The sequence below is a fragment of the Myxine glutinosa genome, chromosome 2 (assembly GCF_964187855.1).
Source record: "Myxine glutinosa chromosome 2, kmMyxGlut1.1, whole genome shotgun sequence".
Classification (NCBI taxonomy): domain Eukaryota; kingdom Metazoa; phylum Chordata; class Myxini; order Myxiniformes; family Myxinidae; genus Myxine; species Myxine glutinosa.
The window spans coordinates 38190847-38208937 of NC_136262.1; the positions used below are offsets into that span (position 1 = coordinate 38190847).

The following is an 18091-nucleotide window of genomic DNA, read 5'->3' on the forward strand; positions in this document are numbered from 1 at the left end:
GAAATCTAAAATCTGGACATGCTGAACCTGACTGTGTTGACTGTAATGAGAAATACTATTCTACTGCGAGTATTTTGCCCTTTGTGGGCCTTTGTGGCATACTGCCAAATAACACACAGATACTCCTAATGTTCATGAGAACTTAAAATCTGTTTACGGGTGGACAAGCTACTAAAGTAATAAGTTTTATCCCCAGGGTACAGCTGAGGAAAATAATTAGTTTACAGCGTGTGTTTTTGTATTATTTATATACTGAGCAATATACCTGATATTGTGGTGATGGTGGTAGTGTATTTGTAGCCTATTATACATCAATATGTCTGTGGTGGTGGTTGTATATATCGGTGACGGTTCCCTTTGCTTTGCTGTCTTTGCAGGTTCTACATGTCACATTATGAGTGAGATGCAACAAGATGGTGAAGGGGCGGGGCAAGCCCAGGAGTCCACGAACTGTAAGCAGTGCATTTTATGCAAGGCTGATGATGTCAAGAAAGGATCCTTGGTGTTAAACCCCAGAATAGATTCCTACCAACATTTATTGAAGACAATAGAAGAAAGGGCCAGTTTGCATGATGGCATCTACGTTCAAGTCCATAAACGACTCCAAAACAGCACAAAAGAAACACTCTCTCCAGAGAAGGCAGTTTGGCATCGCACTTGTTACTCCAGTGCAACTAACAAGAGCGAGATACAACGTGCCAGAGACCGCCATGCGCATGCAGTAACAACTGGACACTATACTGCAAAAAAACGCGGACAGAAGAGATGAAGCACAGAAATGGACGAGCCAGGCTCATCAACATCTGATACAACATCCCCGTTCACACGCTCGTGTACAGTGCCACTGGATAAAGAGCAGTGTTTCTTCTGCCAAAAAGATGATGGCCAACTACTCTACCAGGTTAGGACTGAAAATGCTGGTCAAGAGCTTAGAGAGGCTGTAGAGAAGTCCTAAGATGCATTATTGAAAACACGATTCAACACATGTATCTCACCAGGTGATGCACATGCAATTGACCTTCGGTACCACAAATCTTGTTGGAGAAGACATGTGTTCCATGTAGTACGAGACAGACCTAGCGCAAACAGAAGCAGCGCAGACAAAGAACTATTGCTGCAACGGGCAAGTCTGATTGAGATGATCAACCTGATAGATGTCAAAACACAAAACCAAGCTTATCTCTCCATGGATGACATTGAAACCACTTATGTCAATGATTGGCACAGAACACTTGGAAAAGCATGTACCTACATTCAATAGAAAGTGGCTGAAAGAAAGAATCGTCATTGAGTTGCCAAGCGTGACATCTGTTCTCCAAAAAGACCGAAGAAAATCGGCCATCCTCTACTGTCCAGATGCATGTGAGGAAAGCATGGTTCATTCTGCAATCACAAGTGATGGCGATGACGAGAACAACATGAAAACAATCTACAAAGCAGCACAAGTGATACGGAAGAGCATCGCAGAATTCATTAAGAAGGACCAGGAAGCAAATACCATACAGGTGTCCAGCGATATCAACGATGTTCCGGATTAACTATACACCATGATCCGCTGGGTAATGGTAGGGCCTGTCGACAAGCTGGAAACTGAGAAGAGGACCAGTGTTGTTGACAGATCAACACTCACTGTGAGTCAGAACATCATGTATGGATTCAAATCCAACAGACATGTGAAGTACAAACCAAGCAGCGAATCCGCAACATTCAGGCCACCCCATTCAAGAGAAAACCCCCAAGTCCTGGGATTGGCTCTGACTGTCCATCATGACACACGCAACAAAAAGCTGATGGGACTTCTCAATGCACACGGCTACTGTGTTTCGATTGTCCGCGCCCTCCTCATGGAAACTGCTCTTGCCAATGCTGTCGTAGAAAACACCAGGCAGTTTGAAGGTCTGTACGTGCCACCATTCCTGAAAAGGGGAGCCTTTGTGTTCTTTGCTGCAGACAACACGGACTTTGCCGAGGATACTCCTGACGGGAAAGGAACCACTCACGCAACGATTACTGCAGTGTACCAGAAGTCAGATGTCCCTGGAGAACCAGTTGCGCAACCTCTGATCATCGGTGATGCACAGAGTCTATCGGTCACTCCATACCATGTAGATGTGCTGCACTGTGACAAGCCGAAACCACAGCTTACGAAGAAAACAGAGGAGTTTGTCATCAACAAGGGGGTCTCCAGATCCTATCAACTGACACAACTGGGATGGTTAGATGTCAGTGCAAAACAGACTGTTCTTCATCTAGATGTTCCTGCAGAACAAACAACTTGGCTTGTACAGACCTTTGTCAGTGTGACATCCAGTGCCAAAATGATGAGGACTCTCAAGATGTGATGAACGAAAGCGATGATGAGGATGATGATGACTTTACTCAATGATGAATCAAAGCTCTGTGCTCTTTAGAAGGTGAGTTACATCAGTTTTACGGCGGCCAGTTTGAAAAATCCAAGATGGCCGCCACTTAGGAGCTCTATGGTCATGTCTAGCTTATCGAACTTGTTACCATTGGATTCGGGGCCCTTGAAAATGTATGTTTAGCCGTTAGAATCAAAGCTCTATGTTATTTAGAAGCTGAGATATTGAGAAAAATTAGTTATACGGCGGCAATTTTGAAAATCCAAGATGGCCGCCATACAGGAGTCTGTGCAAATAGCAACATTGGTTTTCTGACTGACTATACAATATAGTTTCCAAAAATATATAGTTTTCCAAATCCCCCAAAAATTCCAACGAAATTACATAGTGAACCTGACTATAAGCTAAAGTTGCATGTCACCTTCAACCTAGCCAAAACCAAGGTATGTTATGTGCTTCTAGCACCGCAAGGTAGGCACCATCAGAGGCCATATTGGTCACAATGGTCGTGCACCTTCCTTCCTCAAGTTCAAACTCATCATGTTATTCCTCTACAGGTTGTATGTCATGGGCGGAATTGTGGTCCACCACTTCCTGGGAGAAGCAAAAGATCTCTACCTGGTCCACCTCTTTTGGACGCCAATAGCAGATGCACGAATGGTGCACTCCAGGACTCAAACCCTCAGAAGCATTGCAGATCTTTTGACACATATCATCCGACTACGTCCTCTTTGGTATCACCACCACCACAAAGGAGCTTTGTAAGACCATATATATATATGGGGGGGGGTCTTATTTGTAAGACCCCCCCCCCCCCCCCCCCACATTAAGACATTACTCACACTGACCCACTCATTTTTAGTTTCATCAAAATCGTGTTTGGTTCACGCGATCATGACTGAAGTGTTTACTGTCTCACTCACTCAGTCTCACTTACTCATTCACTCACTCTGATTGACTCACTCATGACTGACTCTCACTGACTCAGACTCACTCACACTGACTGACTCACTCACACAAACTCACTCACACAAACTCACTCACACAGACTCACTCACACACTGACTCACTCACTCAGACTGACTCAAACTCACTTACACTGACTCACTCACACTGACCCACCCACTCACTGACTCACTCACTCAGACTGATTCACTCACTGACTCACTCATGACTGACTCATTCAGACCGACTCACTCACGCACTCTGATTGACTCACTCACTGACTCAAACTCACTCACACTGACTCAGACTCAGACTCACTCACTCTGACCCACTCACTCAGACTCAGACTCAGACTCAGGCTCAGACTCACTCTGACTCACTCACTCTGACCCACTCACTCACACTGACTCAGACTTACTCACTCAGATTGACTCACTCTGATTGACTCAACCTCACTTACACTGACTCTGACTCACTCACACTGACTCAGACTCACTCACATTGATTCACTCACACTGATTCACTCACTCAGACTGACTGACTCACTCAGACTGACTCACTCTGATTTACTCACTCACTTACACTGACTCAGACTCACTCACTCAGACTCACTCACACCGACTCACACTGACTCACTCACACTGACACACCCACTCACTGACTCATTCACACTGACTCACTCACTCAGACTCACTCACTCAGACTGACTCACTCACGACTGACTCACTCACGACTGACTCACTCACGACTGACTCACTCACACTGACTCAAACTCACTCACACTGACTCAGACTCACTCACATTGATTCACTCACACTGATTCACTCACTCAGACTGACTGACTCACTCAGACTGACTCACTCTGATTTACTCACTCACTTACACTGACTCAGACTCACTCACTCAGACTCACACCGACTCACACTGACTCACTCACACTGACACACCCACTCACTGACTCATTCACACTGACTCACTCACTCAGACTGACTCACTCACGACTGACTCACTCACGACTGACTCACTCACGACTGACTCACTCACACTGACTCAAACTCACTCACACTGACTCAGACTCACTCAGATTCACTCACACTGACTCACTCACACTGACACACACTCTGACTCACTCACTCTGACTCACTCACACTGACAGACTCACTCACACTGACAGACTCACTCACACTGACTTACTCACTCACACTGACTTACTCACTCACACTGACGTACTCACTCACACTGATTCACTCTGAATCACTCAGACCCACTAACTCAGACCAACTCACTCACTCACTCACTCAAACTGACTCACTCACTCAGACTGACTGACTTGCTTGCTTGCTGATGGACACTGCTCGATCGCATATGCTCACTGGACTAAAGTCCAGGTGACCAATAAGTAATAATCATATACGTGCACCTTGGCCCAAAGGTAAAGAAAACGCATGGTCACACCTTAAACACAAGCATCCTGGACCAAACACTAAAATGCATGTATCTGTCAAGCTCACCTGCTCGTTGTCATACAAATGCACATTTACCTTTACCCTTCCGACTAAAATGTGTTCTCAAATACTAAAAATATTCACCTGGGTCCCCAAAGGCAAATCACGTGGTTACACGAGCAACACCTGCAGTTTCTACTCCCAGACACCACCATTAAGACATTCCACGAGGGCTACTACTCGCAAATGCTGAACTTGCATAACTCATTGACTCATTAACTCAGTAGCTGAGAGAGAGATGGAGAAGGTCAGGTGGAGATGGAGGAAGAGGAAGAAGACGACCACGAAATGAGAAGGAAAAATTAATTACTTGAGGTGCATTTCAGGTGACTCAATTATCAAATTGGAAACAATTAATGCTGTAACACCTTGCTGAGTGTGACGTCACTGTTAGAGAATGTTGAAAGGCTGTTTCCAGGTTACAGACTTATTCCAGGTAGTCAAGCTGGACCGAATCTGGCAAGGTGTCTGGTCCACAGGTAGAGTCGATATGACATTGTTGGCTTTGATGTGATTTTGACATTTCTTCCGAAATTTTGGATCAAAAGAATAAATAAGATGAAAATAGCATGAATGTGACAACCTGGTGTTCAAGGTGCCACTGTACCGTGTTTTACTGTCATCATCCCAGCGGTTTAAGCATTATTATGAGGACCAATGCAAAGGTAATTTGGGATCCGAAGGTGTGAATTAATGAGGGAGTGTGAATGTCGTCATTATGACGTAACGAAGGTATTTTGAAGGTTAAAAGGAAGCGCGAACGTTTCTTATTGCGACAAGACAGGACTCGAAAAGAAACTGCCGTTGTGGATTTGAATCTTGTATTTCTTTTTTTGTTTGTTCATTTATCATTCATCGTTATGTTTAACTTTCTAATTAAATCAGGATTTTTTTATCCTCTCCATTTTGATTGTTGTTGAATCGGTTCAGATAAAAAAACAACAAAACATTTCTGGCTTTTAAAACTCTCACTTTATTAAATACACAGTTCTAACGTAAGCATATTACATGCACACACACACATGAACACATCCATACACATGCATAAACGCACATGAACACACATGTACACACACATGAACACATCCATACACATGCATAAACGCACATGAACACACATGCATATACACGCACATGAACACACATGCATACATGCACATGAACACACATGTACACACACATGAACACATCCATACACATGCATAAACGCACATGAACACACATGTACACACATGCATATACACGCACATGAACACATGCATACATGCACACACATGCATACATGCACATGAACACACATGAACACATCCATACACATGTATACACGCACATGAACACACATTTACACATATGCATATACACGTACATTAACACATGCACACACAGGCATACATGCACATGAACACACATGAACACATCCATACACATGCATACACGCACATGAACACACATTTACACACATGCATATACACGTACATTAACACATGCACACACACATGCATACATGCACATGAACACACATGTACACACACATGAACACATCCATACACATGCATACACGCACATGAACACACATGAACACACATGTATATACACGCACATGAACACACATGTATACATGCACATGTACACACATGCACACGCATATATACACACATGTATACATAAACACGTACATGCACATGTATGACGTATACACATATGTTGCACGCATGTACACACACATTCACAGACTTGAATACGTGCATGCACACATATGTACATGCATGTACACATGAAAACACGCATACACACATGTACACAACACAAAAATATGTGCATAGTGCATACACACACACATACACATGATCACGTGTATGTGTTGGAACCCATCTGTGGATCGGTCCCATCGGCCGATGGGTGTGACCCATCTGTGGATGCACGAGAAATGACAATGCAGACCCATCGGCCGATGGGTCTGCGCCATCTGCGGATGTGTTGTTCACCTTGAAGGAATGTGTATGCATCAATGGTGGATGAGTATGTTTATTTGAACCTAAAAATATTATCTTATTTTTATCTTATCGACAAACGGTTATCGACAAACCACATGTCACGGACTGCTTTATAAACATTTATGACATCAATTGCTTATTTTTAGGTTCAAATAAACATACTCATCCACCATTGATGCATACACATTCCTTCAAGGTGAACAACACATCCGCAGATGGCGCAGACCCATCGGCCGATGGGACCGATCCACAGATGGGTTCCAACATATGCACGCACGTGCACATGATCACGTGCATGCACACATATGCACACGTACACATGATCATGTGCATGCATACATACACGCACACTTGTACACATGCACACACACACACACACACACACACACACACACACACACACACACACACACACACACACACACACACTTATACACATGTACACATGCATGCGTACATACGCGCACACTTGCACACATGTACACATGCATTCATACACATGTACACATGCATTCATACACACGTGCACACATATACACACACACACACACACACACACACACACACACACACACACACACACACACACACACACACACACACTTGTACACATGCATGCATACACACGCGAATACTTATACACATGAACACACACGTACGTATGAACACGTGCATGTATGATACACACGACACGTACACACACACACATTTATAATACACGTACATACTCTTCGCCGTGAAAATGTCTGTACAAGGTATCATGTCTATATTCCGGTTTCAATGTTGAGTAATCCCACGGTCATACCTTCGAATGATACCAACGGGTGTTTCTTCTTCCTCTTTCATGGACAGCACAACTCTTCCAGATAGCATAATTAGCTGAGGATGCGGCTGTGGTGCTGATGCAGTGGAGTGTGGGTACCTCGAGGAAGTCTAATTCTGGCCATCCTACCAGTCCACGAAAGGGTTAATGACAAATAAATGAAATTCCCTTCCCCATACTCCCCCAACCCAAAAACTACAAAACCATCCCAAGGGCGGGGTGGGACATTCATCCCATTTATCCGTGTATCCTCGTGTTATCTTCCCAAGGGCGGGGTGGGACATTTATCCGTGTATCCTCGTATTATCTTCCCAAGGGCGAGGTGGGACATTCATCCCATTTATCCTTGTATCCTCGTCTTATCTTCCCAAGGGCGGGGTGGGACATTCATCCCATTTATCCGTGTATCCTCGTGTTATCTTCCCAAGGGTGGGGTCAGACGTTTATCCCATTTATCCGTGTATCCTTGTATTATCTTCCCAAGGGCGGGGTGCGACATTCATCCCAATTATCCTTGTGTCCTCGTGTTATCTTCCCAAGGGCGGGGTGGGACGTTCATCCCATTTATCCTTGTATCCTCGTGTTATCTTCCCATGGGCGGGGTCAGACGTTTATCCCATTTATCCGTGTATCCTCGTGTTATCTTCCCAAGGGCGGGGTCAGACATTTATCCCATTTATCTGTGTATCCTCGTGTTATCTTCCCAAGGGCGGGGTGCAACATTCATCCCATTTATCCTTGTATCCTCGTGTTATCTTCCCAAGGGCGGGGTTAGACGTTTATCCCATTTATCCTTGTATCCTCGTATTATCTTCCCAAGTGCGGGGTCAGACGTTCATCCCATTTATCCATGTATCCTCGTGTTATCTTCCCAAGGGCGGGGTGCGACATTCATCCCAATTATCCTTGTATCCTCGTGTTATCTTCCCAAGGGCGGGGTCGGACGTTTATCCCATTTATCCTTGTATCCTCGTATTATCTTCCCAAGGGCGGGGTCAGACGTTTATCCCATTTATCCGTGTATCCTCGTATTATCTTCCCAAGGGCGGGGTCAGACGTTTATCCCATTTATCCGTGTATCCTCGTGTTATCTTCACAAGGGTGGGGTGCGACATTCATCCCAATTATCCTTGTATCCTCATGTTATCTTCCCAAGGGCGGGGTCGGACGTTTATCCCATTTATCCGTGTATCCTCGTGTTATCTTCACAAGTGCGGGGTGCGACATTCATCCCAATTATCCTTGTATCCTCGTGTTATCTTCCCAAAGGCGGGGTCGGACGTTTATCCCATTTATCCTTGTATCCTCGTGTTATCTTCCCAAGGGCGGGGTCGGACGTTTATCCCATTTATCCTTGTATCCTCGTATTATCTTCCCAAGGGCGGGGTCGGACGTTTATCCCATTTATCCTTGTATCCTCGTATTATCTTCCCAAGGGCGGGGTCGGGCGTTTATCCCATGTATCCGTGTATCCTCATGTTATCTTCCCAAGGGCGGGGTCAGACATTTATCCCATTTATCCTTGTATCCTCGTGTTATCTTCCCAAGGGCGGGGTCAGACGTTTATCCCATTTATCCTTGTATCCTCGTATTATCTTCCCAAGGCGCCGGGTCGGACGTTTATCCCATTTATCCTTGTATCCTCGTATTATCTTCCCAAGGGCGGGGTCGGACGTTTATCCCATTTATCCTTGTATCCTCGTGTTATCTTCCCAAAGGCGGGGTCAGACGTTTATCCCATTTATCCTTGTTTCCTCGTGTTATCTTCCCAAGGGCGGGGTCGGACGTTTATCCCATTTATCCTTGTATCCTCGTATTATCTTCCCAAGGGTGGGGTCGGACGTTTATCCTATTTATCCTTGTATCCTCGTGTTATCTTCCCAAGGGCGGGGTCAGACGTTTATCCCATTTATCCTTGTATCCTCGTGTTATCTTCCCAAGGGCGGGGTCAGACCTTTATCCCATTTATCCTTGTATCCTCGTGTTATCTTCCCAAGGGTGGGGTCAGACCTTTATCCCATTTCTCCTTGTATCCTCGTGTTATCTTCCCAAGGGCGGGGTCGGACGTTTATCCCATTTATCCTTGTATCCTCGTGTTATCTTCCCAAGGGCGGGGCAGACGTTTATCCCATTTATCCTTGTATCCTCGTGTTATCTTCCCAAGGGTGGGGTCAGACGTTTATCCCATTTATCCTTGTATCCTCGTATTATCTTCCCAAGGGCGGGGTCGGACGTTTATCCCATTTATCCTTGTATCCTCGTGTTATCTTCCCAAGGGCGGGGTCAGACGTTTATCCCATTTATCCTTGTATCCTCGTATTATCTTCCCAAGGGCGGGGTCGGACGTTTATCCCATTTATCCTTGTATCCTCGTGTTATCTTCCCAAGGGCGGGGTCAGACGTTTATCCCATTTATCCTTGTATCCTCGTGTTATCTTCCCAAGGGCGGGGTCAGACGTTTATCCCATTTATCCTTGTATCCTCGTGTTATCTTCCCAAGGGCGGGGTCAGAAGTTTATCCCATTTATCCTTGTATCCTCGTGTTATCTTCCCAAGGGCGGGGTCGGACGTTTATCCCATTTAACCTTGTATCCTCGTGTTATCTTCCCTAGGGCGGGGTCAGACGTTTATCCCATTTATCCTTGTATCCTCGTGTTATATTCCCAAGGGCGGGGTCAGACGTTTATCCCATTTATCCTTGTATCCTCGTATTATCTTCCCAAGGGCGGGGTCAGACGTTTATCCCATTTATCCTTGTATCCTCGTGTTATCTTCCCAAGTGCGGGGTCAGACGTTTATCCCATTTATCCTTGTATCCTCGTGTTAAATTCCCAAGGGCGGGGTCAGACGTTTATCCCATTTATCCTTGTATCCTCGTATTATCTTCCCAAGGGCGGGGTCAGACGTTTATCCCATTTATCCTTGTATCCTCGTGTTATCTTCCCAAGTGCGGGGTCGGACGTTTATCCCATTTATCCTTGTATCCTCGTGTTATCTTCCCAAGTGCGGGGTCAGACATTTATCCTTGTATCGTCGTGTTATCTTCCCAAGGGCGGGGTCAGACGTTTATCCCATTTATCCTTGTATGCTCGTGTTATCTTCCCAAGTGCGGGGTCGGACGTTTATCCCATTTATCCGTGTATCCTCGTGTTATCTTCCCAAGGGCGGGGTCAGACGTTTATCCCATTTATCCTTGTATCCTCGTGTTATCTTCCCAAGTGCGGGGTCGGACGTTCGTTCGTCCTACGAGCGGTGATCCAGGAGCACGAACTGACAAATGGGATTATCGGGGGAGCCCGTGACGGGATCCCCTCCCGGACGGTGATCCTATAACGGAGTTCCCGGGCGCGGCATTGCGGTTGTCGCGGTGCGGGGACACTCACGAAGGACGCGTCGTGCCCGAGAGAGGACGCGGGGAAAATAAACAAATTGACAAAGAGGGAAAAGCCCGATGAAAGGAGAGCGACAGCCGAGGATGGCAACGCGGGCAGAGCGAGAGAAGTCAAAGAAGAAGCTTGAACAAGCGCACGCCATATTAACGCACCTTTTGCGGGAAGACGATAATAAGTACTGCGCTGATTGCGAGGCCAAAGGTACGGAAGGTGCGGGTGCAAGGTGTGTAGTTTGTAGTTGGCATAAATAGGGGACAGGGAGTGGAGTCAAGGGGGTGTGGTGCACGAGGATACACGGTGGGTGCGTGGTTTGGTACATGGTGATTCATGTTGCAAGATACTGTGATTAGTCGGGGGTGCTGGATGCGGGTGCGTCGTTTGGTACCTGGGGAGTTCATGTTGCAGGTTGTGTACTGCTTTTGTATATTCTGGGTGCGTACATACTTGGTAGCTGGTTGGGATCGAGAGACCACAATGTGTGGTTATGCTGCAGTCTGCAGGTGCTGGAAATGTGGGTGATATATAGAGGAAGGCATGGGTGCGTGTTCGATATTAGAAGATTAGAAGTGGTGCGGAGTCGTGATTCGTTCCTGGTACGGGAGGTGAGTTGAGTACCCAATAGTGGTGCTAACCGCACGAGACGCGGTGCTGCAGATGTGTAGGTGCAATGTGGTGACTGTAAGTATCATGTGGTGGCAATGCGAGGTGAGGTCCACAAACTCGGGTCATGATCTCTGGATCATTCAGTGGTCCCGGTGCGCTTTCCCCCGATACTGGGAGACCTTGAGGTGTGGTCCGTATAATCCGTGCAGTGGGATTTAAACACTGGTACGTGACGGTACGTGTGTCACTTTCACACCTCGTTCGTACGAACAAACGACACCTCTTCTGGATGTCCTTTAACGACCATGACGTCCAACCTTCGGACCCGAAACGTGCACTTTGTCGCCATTTCCTCTTTTCTTTCGCTGCATCAGAGGACGTGCACCAAGGACGATGACGTCATGACGTGGTTTTTGCCCCGCCACGTCACCGCGTGTCGTCTTTTTTCGAGACTAGTTTTGCTTTCCACAGAATCACAATTGTTGCTGTCATTTGTGTACTAAGGTCAGGTGTCTGCTGTCTGAACGTCCGACATAGTGGTGCAGAGGTAACCCTTTGCCTTAGAGATAGATAGATGTCCATGTGTGGGTGACAATGGAGGAGTGAAGACTACAATGGGTCAGATGCATGAACACAACCACTCCACGAGGGTGTTCTTTATAGCTACTACTACTACTAGCAAGGACCCAAGGAACAGAGTTCCTCGGAAAACTTCCCTTTTTGTACGCGGTGTATAGGCAACGAAACGCTGCTTCGCATGCTCCCGGAAGTTTGTTTTAGCAATGTAAATGTCTGGCAAGGCGATTGTGAATATGACAGGTTCGACGATGTGTTCAGTCTGAAATGCATGAAAATCAAAATTCCGGTAGGTGGAGTCAGACTAATAATGACGTCATGGGTTTAGTCAGTGAAGGTCCTCAACAACGGGTGTTTCACACATCAAAGTTTTGCCAATCCATGAAAGTAACGAGACTTTTCTGAATCTGATCATCCTCCAACCCCCACCTCCTACACCTTGCTATCTATCTTACCTGTGTAGCGGTTACCGCTGGATGCACACAATCGCCTTGCACCGGCCAGAACACGGCCAGACGCGCCTCTCCCGGGCATGCCTGGACTCACTGTTCCCGGGCACGCCCGAACCTCCCGGGCACGCCCGGTCTCGTCTTTCCCGGGCATGCCCGCTCTCGCCTTTCCAGGGCTCGCCCAGAGCGTCCGGGCATGCCCGCTATCGCCTTTCCAGGGCTCGCCCAGAGCGTCCGGACATGCCCGCTATCGCCTTTCCAGGGCTCGCCCAGAGCGTCCGGGCATGCCCGCTATCGCCTTTCCAGGGCTCGCCCAGAGCGTCCGGGCATGCCCGCTCTCGCCTTTCCAGTGCTCGTCCAGAGCGCCCGGGCACGCCCAGCCTCGACTTGCCAGGCCGCAGCCAAACACGCCCGGGCAGGTCCAGACTCGCCTTTCCAAGGCTCGCCTTTGATACCCGGGCATGCCCGGTATAGCTTTTGCCGGGCAAACTTCCCGACATAAATGTGTATATATATTGCTGCCCGATAAACGGGCTTTTCAGAGTACCCGAGTGTGATACATTTATTAAACCTACTCGGACGAATTTCCATCTTTGGTCGCGTCAATTCTTTCAACTCGCGTTGGAGCCCAGCTCCTTCATTGGTGACCTACCGACATGGATACGGCAGTGACGCTTAAACTGCCTACCTTCTGGGAGGCTCACGCGGCTGTTTGGTTCGCTTAGGCGGACTCTCAGTTCGCCCTGCGAGGCATCACCGCGGACGACACCCGCTTCCACCATGTTGTGGCGGCGCTCGGTTCCGCCACCGCGGCCCGCGCCTTGAGCCTCCTCCAGCACCCGCCGGCTGCTGACAAATACGACGCGCTGAAGACACTCCTCCTCGACGCTTTCGCCCTCTCACCGGCAGCACACGCGCACGGCGCCTGCTTGACCTGCCCGAGCTCGGCGACACGCGCCCGTCCGAGCGCATGGACTATATGCTCTCGTTGCTCGGTGAGCACTCTCCGGATTTTCTGTTCCGCGAGCTGTTCCTTCGCCAGCTGCCTCACCCGGTACGCCTTGCCCTGGCTGGCACGTTGATCACGGATTCCCGCGCCCTCGCCAGGGAAGCCGATAAGATCTCCTCGGCGGGCCAGCACATCGGCGCGGTTACCTGGAGCCCGCCGCCGTCCGAGGCGACGCCCACGACGCCCGAGCGCCCTGCACGGTTGGAGGCCGAACTGCCGGTGCAACTGGCGGCCGCCACGCCGCACCGCCCGCTTCCGACACGACGGCCGGGGCCTCCACCTGACCGGGCGTGGTGTTATTACCACGCCAGGTTCGGACACAAGGCTCGGACGTGCCGGCCCCCGTGCACTTTCGGCAGGTCGGGAAATGGCCGGGCCGGCGTTCATTCCCAGCCATGAGCGCCGGCCACTCGGGCAACTTGCTGTTTATTCGGGACAAAGCGTCTGGGCGGCGTTTCCTGTGCGACACCGGCGCCCAACTGAGCGTCATACCCGCCTCCGAGCAGGACAGGCTGGACGCAGTTTGCGGCCCCTCTTTGGTCGCTGCTAATGGCTCGGCCATACGCACTTTCGGCCCACGCGTCGTCACCCTCTGCTTCGGCAGCCAGCGCTTTCAATGGACTTTTGTTACCGCCAGCGTCCCCGTGGCTTTGCTGGGCGCCGACTTCCTCTGCGCACACGGGCTGCTGGTCGACGTCAAACGACGTCGCCTTGTCCACGCCGAGACCTTCAGCTCCCTGGCGTGCACAATGAGCAGCTCCGCGCCGACCGAACTGGCGTGCGCCCTCCCGGCAACGAACGAGTTCGCTCGCCTGCTCGTGGAATTCCCGGCCCTCACGCGGCCGACGTTTTCGGCCGTCGCAGTGTGGCACGGGATCGAGCACCACATACCCACTACGGGCCCGCCGGTCTACGCCAGGGCCCACCGCCTCGACCCAGCCAAGCTCGCCGTGGCGAAGGCCGAATTCGACGCGTTGGAGCACCTCGGCATCGTGCGGCGCTCCGATAGTGCGTGGGCCTCGCCACTGCACATCGTGCCAAAGCCGGGGGGTGGATGGCGCCCGTGTGGCGACTACCGCCGTCTCAATGACGCTACCACCCCCGACAGGTACCCGATCCCGCATATTCAGGACTTTTCCGCCCGTTTGGCGGGACGGGTCATCTTTTCGAAAATTGACCTGATACGGGGCTACCACCAGGTACCTGTCCGGGCGGCCGACGTCCCGAAGACGGCCGTCATCACGCCGTTCGGCCTGTTCGAATTTTTGCGGATGCCGTTTGGCCTCAAGAACGCGGCCCAGGCGTTCCAGCGCTTGATGGACGGCGTGCTGCGCGACCTGCCGTTTCTTTTCGTCTATCTGGACGACATCCTCGTCGCCAGCACGTCCCGCGCCGAACACCTCCTCCACCTCCGAACACTGTTCGGTCGCCTCAGCGAGCATGGCTTAATTGTCAACCCGGTCAAATGCCACTTCGGCGCGACGACCGTTGACTTTTTGGGCCACCGCATCACCAAGACCGGGGCCGTGCCGCTGCTGACCAAGGTCGAGGCCATCACCACGTTCCCGCGGCCCCGTTCCATCAAGGCCCTCCAAGAGTTCCTCGGCATGGTGAATTTTTATCACCGATTCGTGCCCCGCGCTGCTCAGCTCATGCGGCCCCTTTACGAGGCCCTCCGGGGGCAAGCCGGCCAAGCATGACATTGTTTGGTCCGCGGCCATGGACGCGGCCTTCGCCAGCGCCAAACGGGCCCTCGCCGACGCAACGCTGCTGGCTCACCCGGTGCTCAACGCGCCCATCGCCCTCACTACGGACGCCTCCAACTATGCAGTGGGCGCCGTCCATGAGCAATGGGTGGACGGGGTTTGGCAGCCACTCGCTTTTTTCAGTTGGCAACTCCGGCCGAACGAGTTAAACTACAGCACGTTCGACCGCGAGCTGCTCGGGCTATTCCTGGCCGTTCGCCATTTCCGACACCTCCTGGAGGGCCGCCCGTTCACGGCTTTCGTCGACCACAAGCCGTTGGTCTACGCAATGGCTAAGGTCACGGAGCCGTGGTCGGCCCGCCAGCAGCGCCACCTCTCCGCCGTGTCGGAGTTCACCACGGACATCCAGCACGTCACCGGCAAAGACAACGCCGTGGCCGACTGCCTTTCGCGGGCTAGCGCGAACGCGGTCTACCTCGGCGTGGACTTCGCGCTCATGGCGGCCGACCAGACCACCGACGCCTCGGTGCAGGCACTCCGCGCGGCGGACACGGGCCTCCGCCTGGCCGACATCCCCTTTGTGGGCACCGTCCTGCTCTGCGACGTCTCCCAGGGCCAGCCTCGCCCCATCGTGCCCGTTTCCTGGCAGCGCCGCATCTTCGCCTCCATCCACGGCCTTTCTCACCCGGGCCGGAAAGCTTCTCAGAAGCTGGTGTCGGCGCGTTTCGTCTGGCACGGCCTTCGACGAAACATCTGCGACTGGGCCAACGCCTGCACGGCCTGCCATTGGGCCAAGGTCCACCGCCACACCCAGGCCCCGCTGGCACCTTTCGCCGTGCCTGAACGGCGTTTCGACCACGTCCACGTGGACCTGGTGGGTCCCCTGCCCCCCTCGCGGGGGTTCACCCACCTGCTCACCATGGTGGACAGGACCACCAGGTGGCCGGAGGCCGTGCCCCTCACCTCCACCACCACCGCCGACGTGGCGCAGGCGTTCATCGCCACCTGGGTCGCGCGCTTCGCCGCACCAGCGGACATCTCATCCGACCGCGGCCCACAGTTCACGTCTGAGCTTTGGGGCGCGGTCGCCCGTTCGTTGGGGGTCACGCTGCACCGCACCACGGCCTACCACCCCCAAGCCAATGGGTTGTGCGAGCGGTTTCACCGCTCCATGAAGGCCGCACTTATGGCCGGCCTTCAGGACGACGGTTGGGCCAACCGGCTGCCGTGGGTCCTTTTGGGCCTTCGCACGGCCCCCAAGGAAGACCTCCAGGCATCCGCCGCCGAGCTCGTCTACGGCCAGCCGCTCCGCGTCCCGGGCGAATTCGTGCCCGACGCTACCAGTCCCTGATCCGCCGCTCGCCAGCGCTCGGACCTCCAGGAGGCCGCCCGACGATTTGCCCCCGTGCCGACATCCCGCCACGGTGGCCCCCAGTCCTACATCCCCCCGGCGCTTCGCACAGCGGAGTACGTCTTTGTGCGTCATGACGCGCACCGGGGGCCACTCCGGCCGCCGTACGACGGGCCCTTCCGGGTCCTGCGACGGGGCGACAAGTCTTTCATCGTCGACTTCGGCGGCCGGCCGGACCGGATTTCTGTGGACCGCCTCAAACCGGCGCACATGGACGTCGACCGACCACCACGGTTGGCCCTTCCTCCGCGGCGAGGCCGCCCCCCGTCCACAGTTCCCCCCGCTCGACCACCCACCACCACATCGGACCCCTCCCCACGACCCTCCAGGGGTCGCTTCGGCCGGGTCATCCGGACCCCCCTTAAATTGACCCTGTCGGTGCAGGTCGATTCTGGAGGGGCGTGTGTAGCGGTTACCGCTGGATGCACACAATCGCCTTGCACCGGCCAGAACACGGCCAGACGCGCCTCTCCCGGGCATGCCCGGACTCACTGTTCCCGGGCACGCCCGAACCTCCCGGGCACGCCCGGTCTCGTCTTTCCCGGGCTCGCCCAGAGCGTCCGGGCATGCCCGCTATCGCCTTTCCAGGGCTCGCCCAGAGCGTCCGGGCATGCCCGCTATCGCCTTTCCAGGGCTCGCCCAGAGCGTCCGGGCATGCCCGCTCTCGCCTTTCCAGTGCTCGTCCAGAGCGCCCGCGCACGCCCAGCCTCGACTTGCCAGGCCGCAGCCAAACACGCCCGGGCAGGTCCAGACTCGCCTTTCCAAGGCTCGCCCTTGATACCCGGGCATGCCCGGTATAGCTTTTGCCGGGCAAACTTCCCGACATAAATGTGTATATATATTGCTGCCCGATAAACGGGCTTTTCAGAGTACCCGAGTGTGATACATTTATTAAACCTACTCGGACGAATTTCCATCTTTGGTCGCGTCAATTCTTTCAACTCGCGTTGGAGCCCAGCTCCTTCACCTGCACGCTTTGTGCCATCTGCATATTGCTAAGTAAACTCTTATCTCCATTGGCCAGATTATAATTGATGTAGTATATTATGAATGATAACGGGTATTTACATCCTCCCACTCAAAGTCATCTTTGCTTCCCATCACAAATCCAGTTGAAGATCCTCTACCAGGCACTCCACAAACCCTCGTCTACAACTGCATCCATTGCTCTTCTCTTCTTCTTCCATTCTGAAACTCCTTCATATACAACTTCAAGCATACAGGTCCATAGTTCCCCAAATCCTCTCTGTAACCTTCCAAAAATAACGGTTGTATTTGTAACTCTAATTCTCCTGATGGTAGGGCCCTATCTGTC

At 51.5% G+C, this 18091-nt stretch overlaps 1 protein-coding gene across 3 annotated transcripts in view; it reads left to right on the forward strand.

Annotated features, from left to right (window-relative positions):
* Positions 1 to 226: 226 nt before the first annotated feature.
* The window catches only part of LOC137421859 (stromal membrane-associated protein 1-like), a 60852-nt gene continuing 42987 nt past the window's right edge, over positions 227 to 18091 (forward strand). For 2 of the 3 annotated variants that reach the window (XM_078773196.1, XM_078773198.1), the window contains exon 1: positions 10890 to 11223. In XM_078773196.1, the coding sequence (XP_078629322.1) occupies positions 11082 to 11223 (142 nt within the window). In that variant the 5' untranslated portion in view covers positions 10890 to 11081. Of the gene's footprint in view, positions 453 to 10889; positions 11224 to 18091 lie in introns of those variants that run through there. The other variant, XM_078773197.1, reaches the window with a different exon arrangement.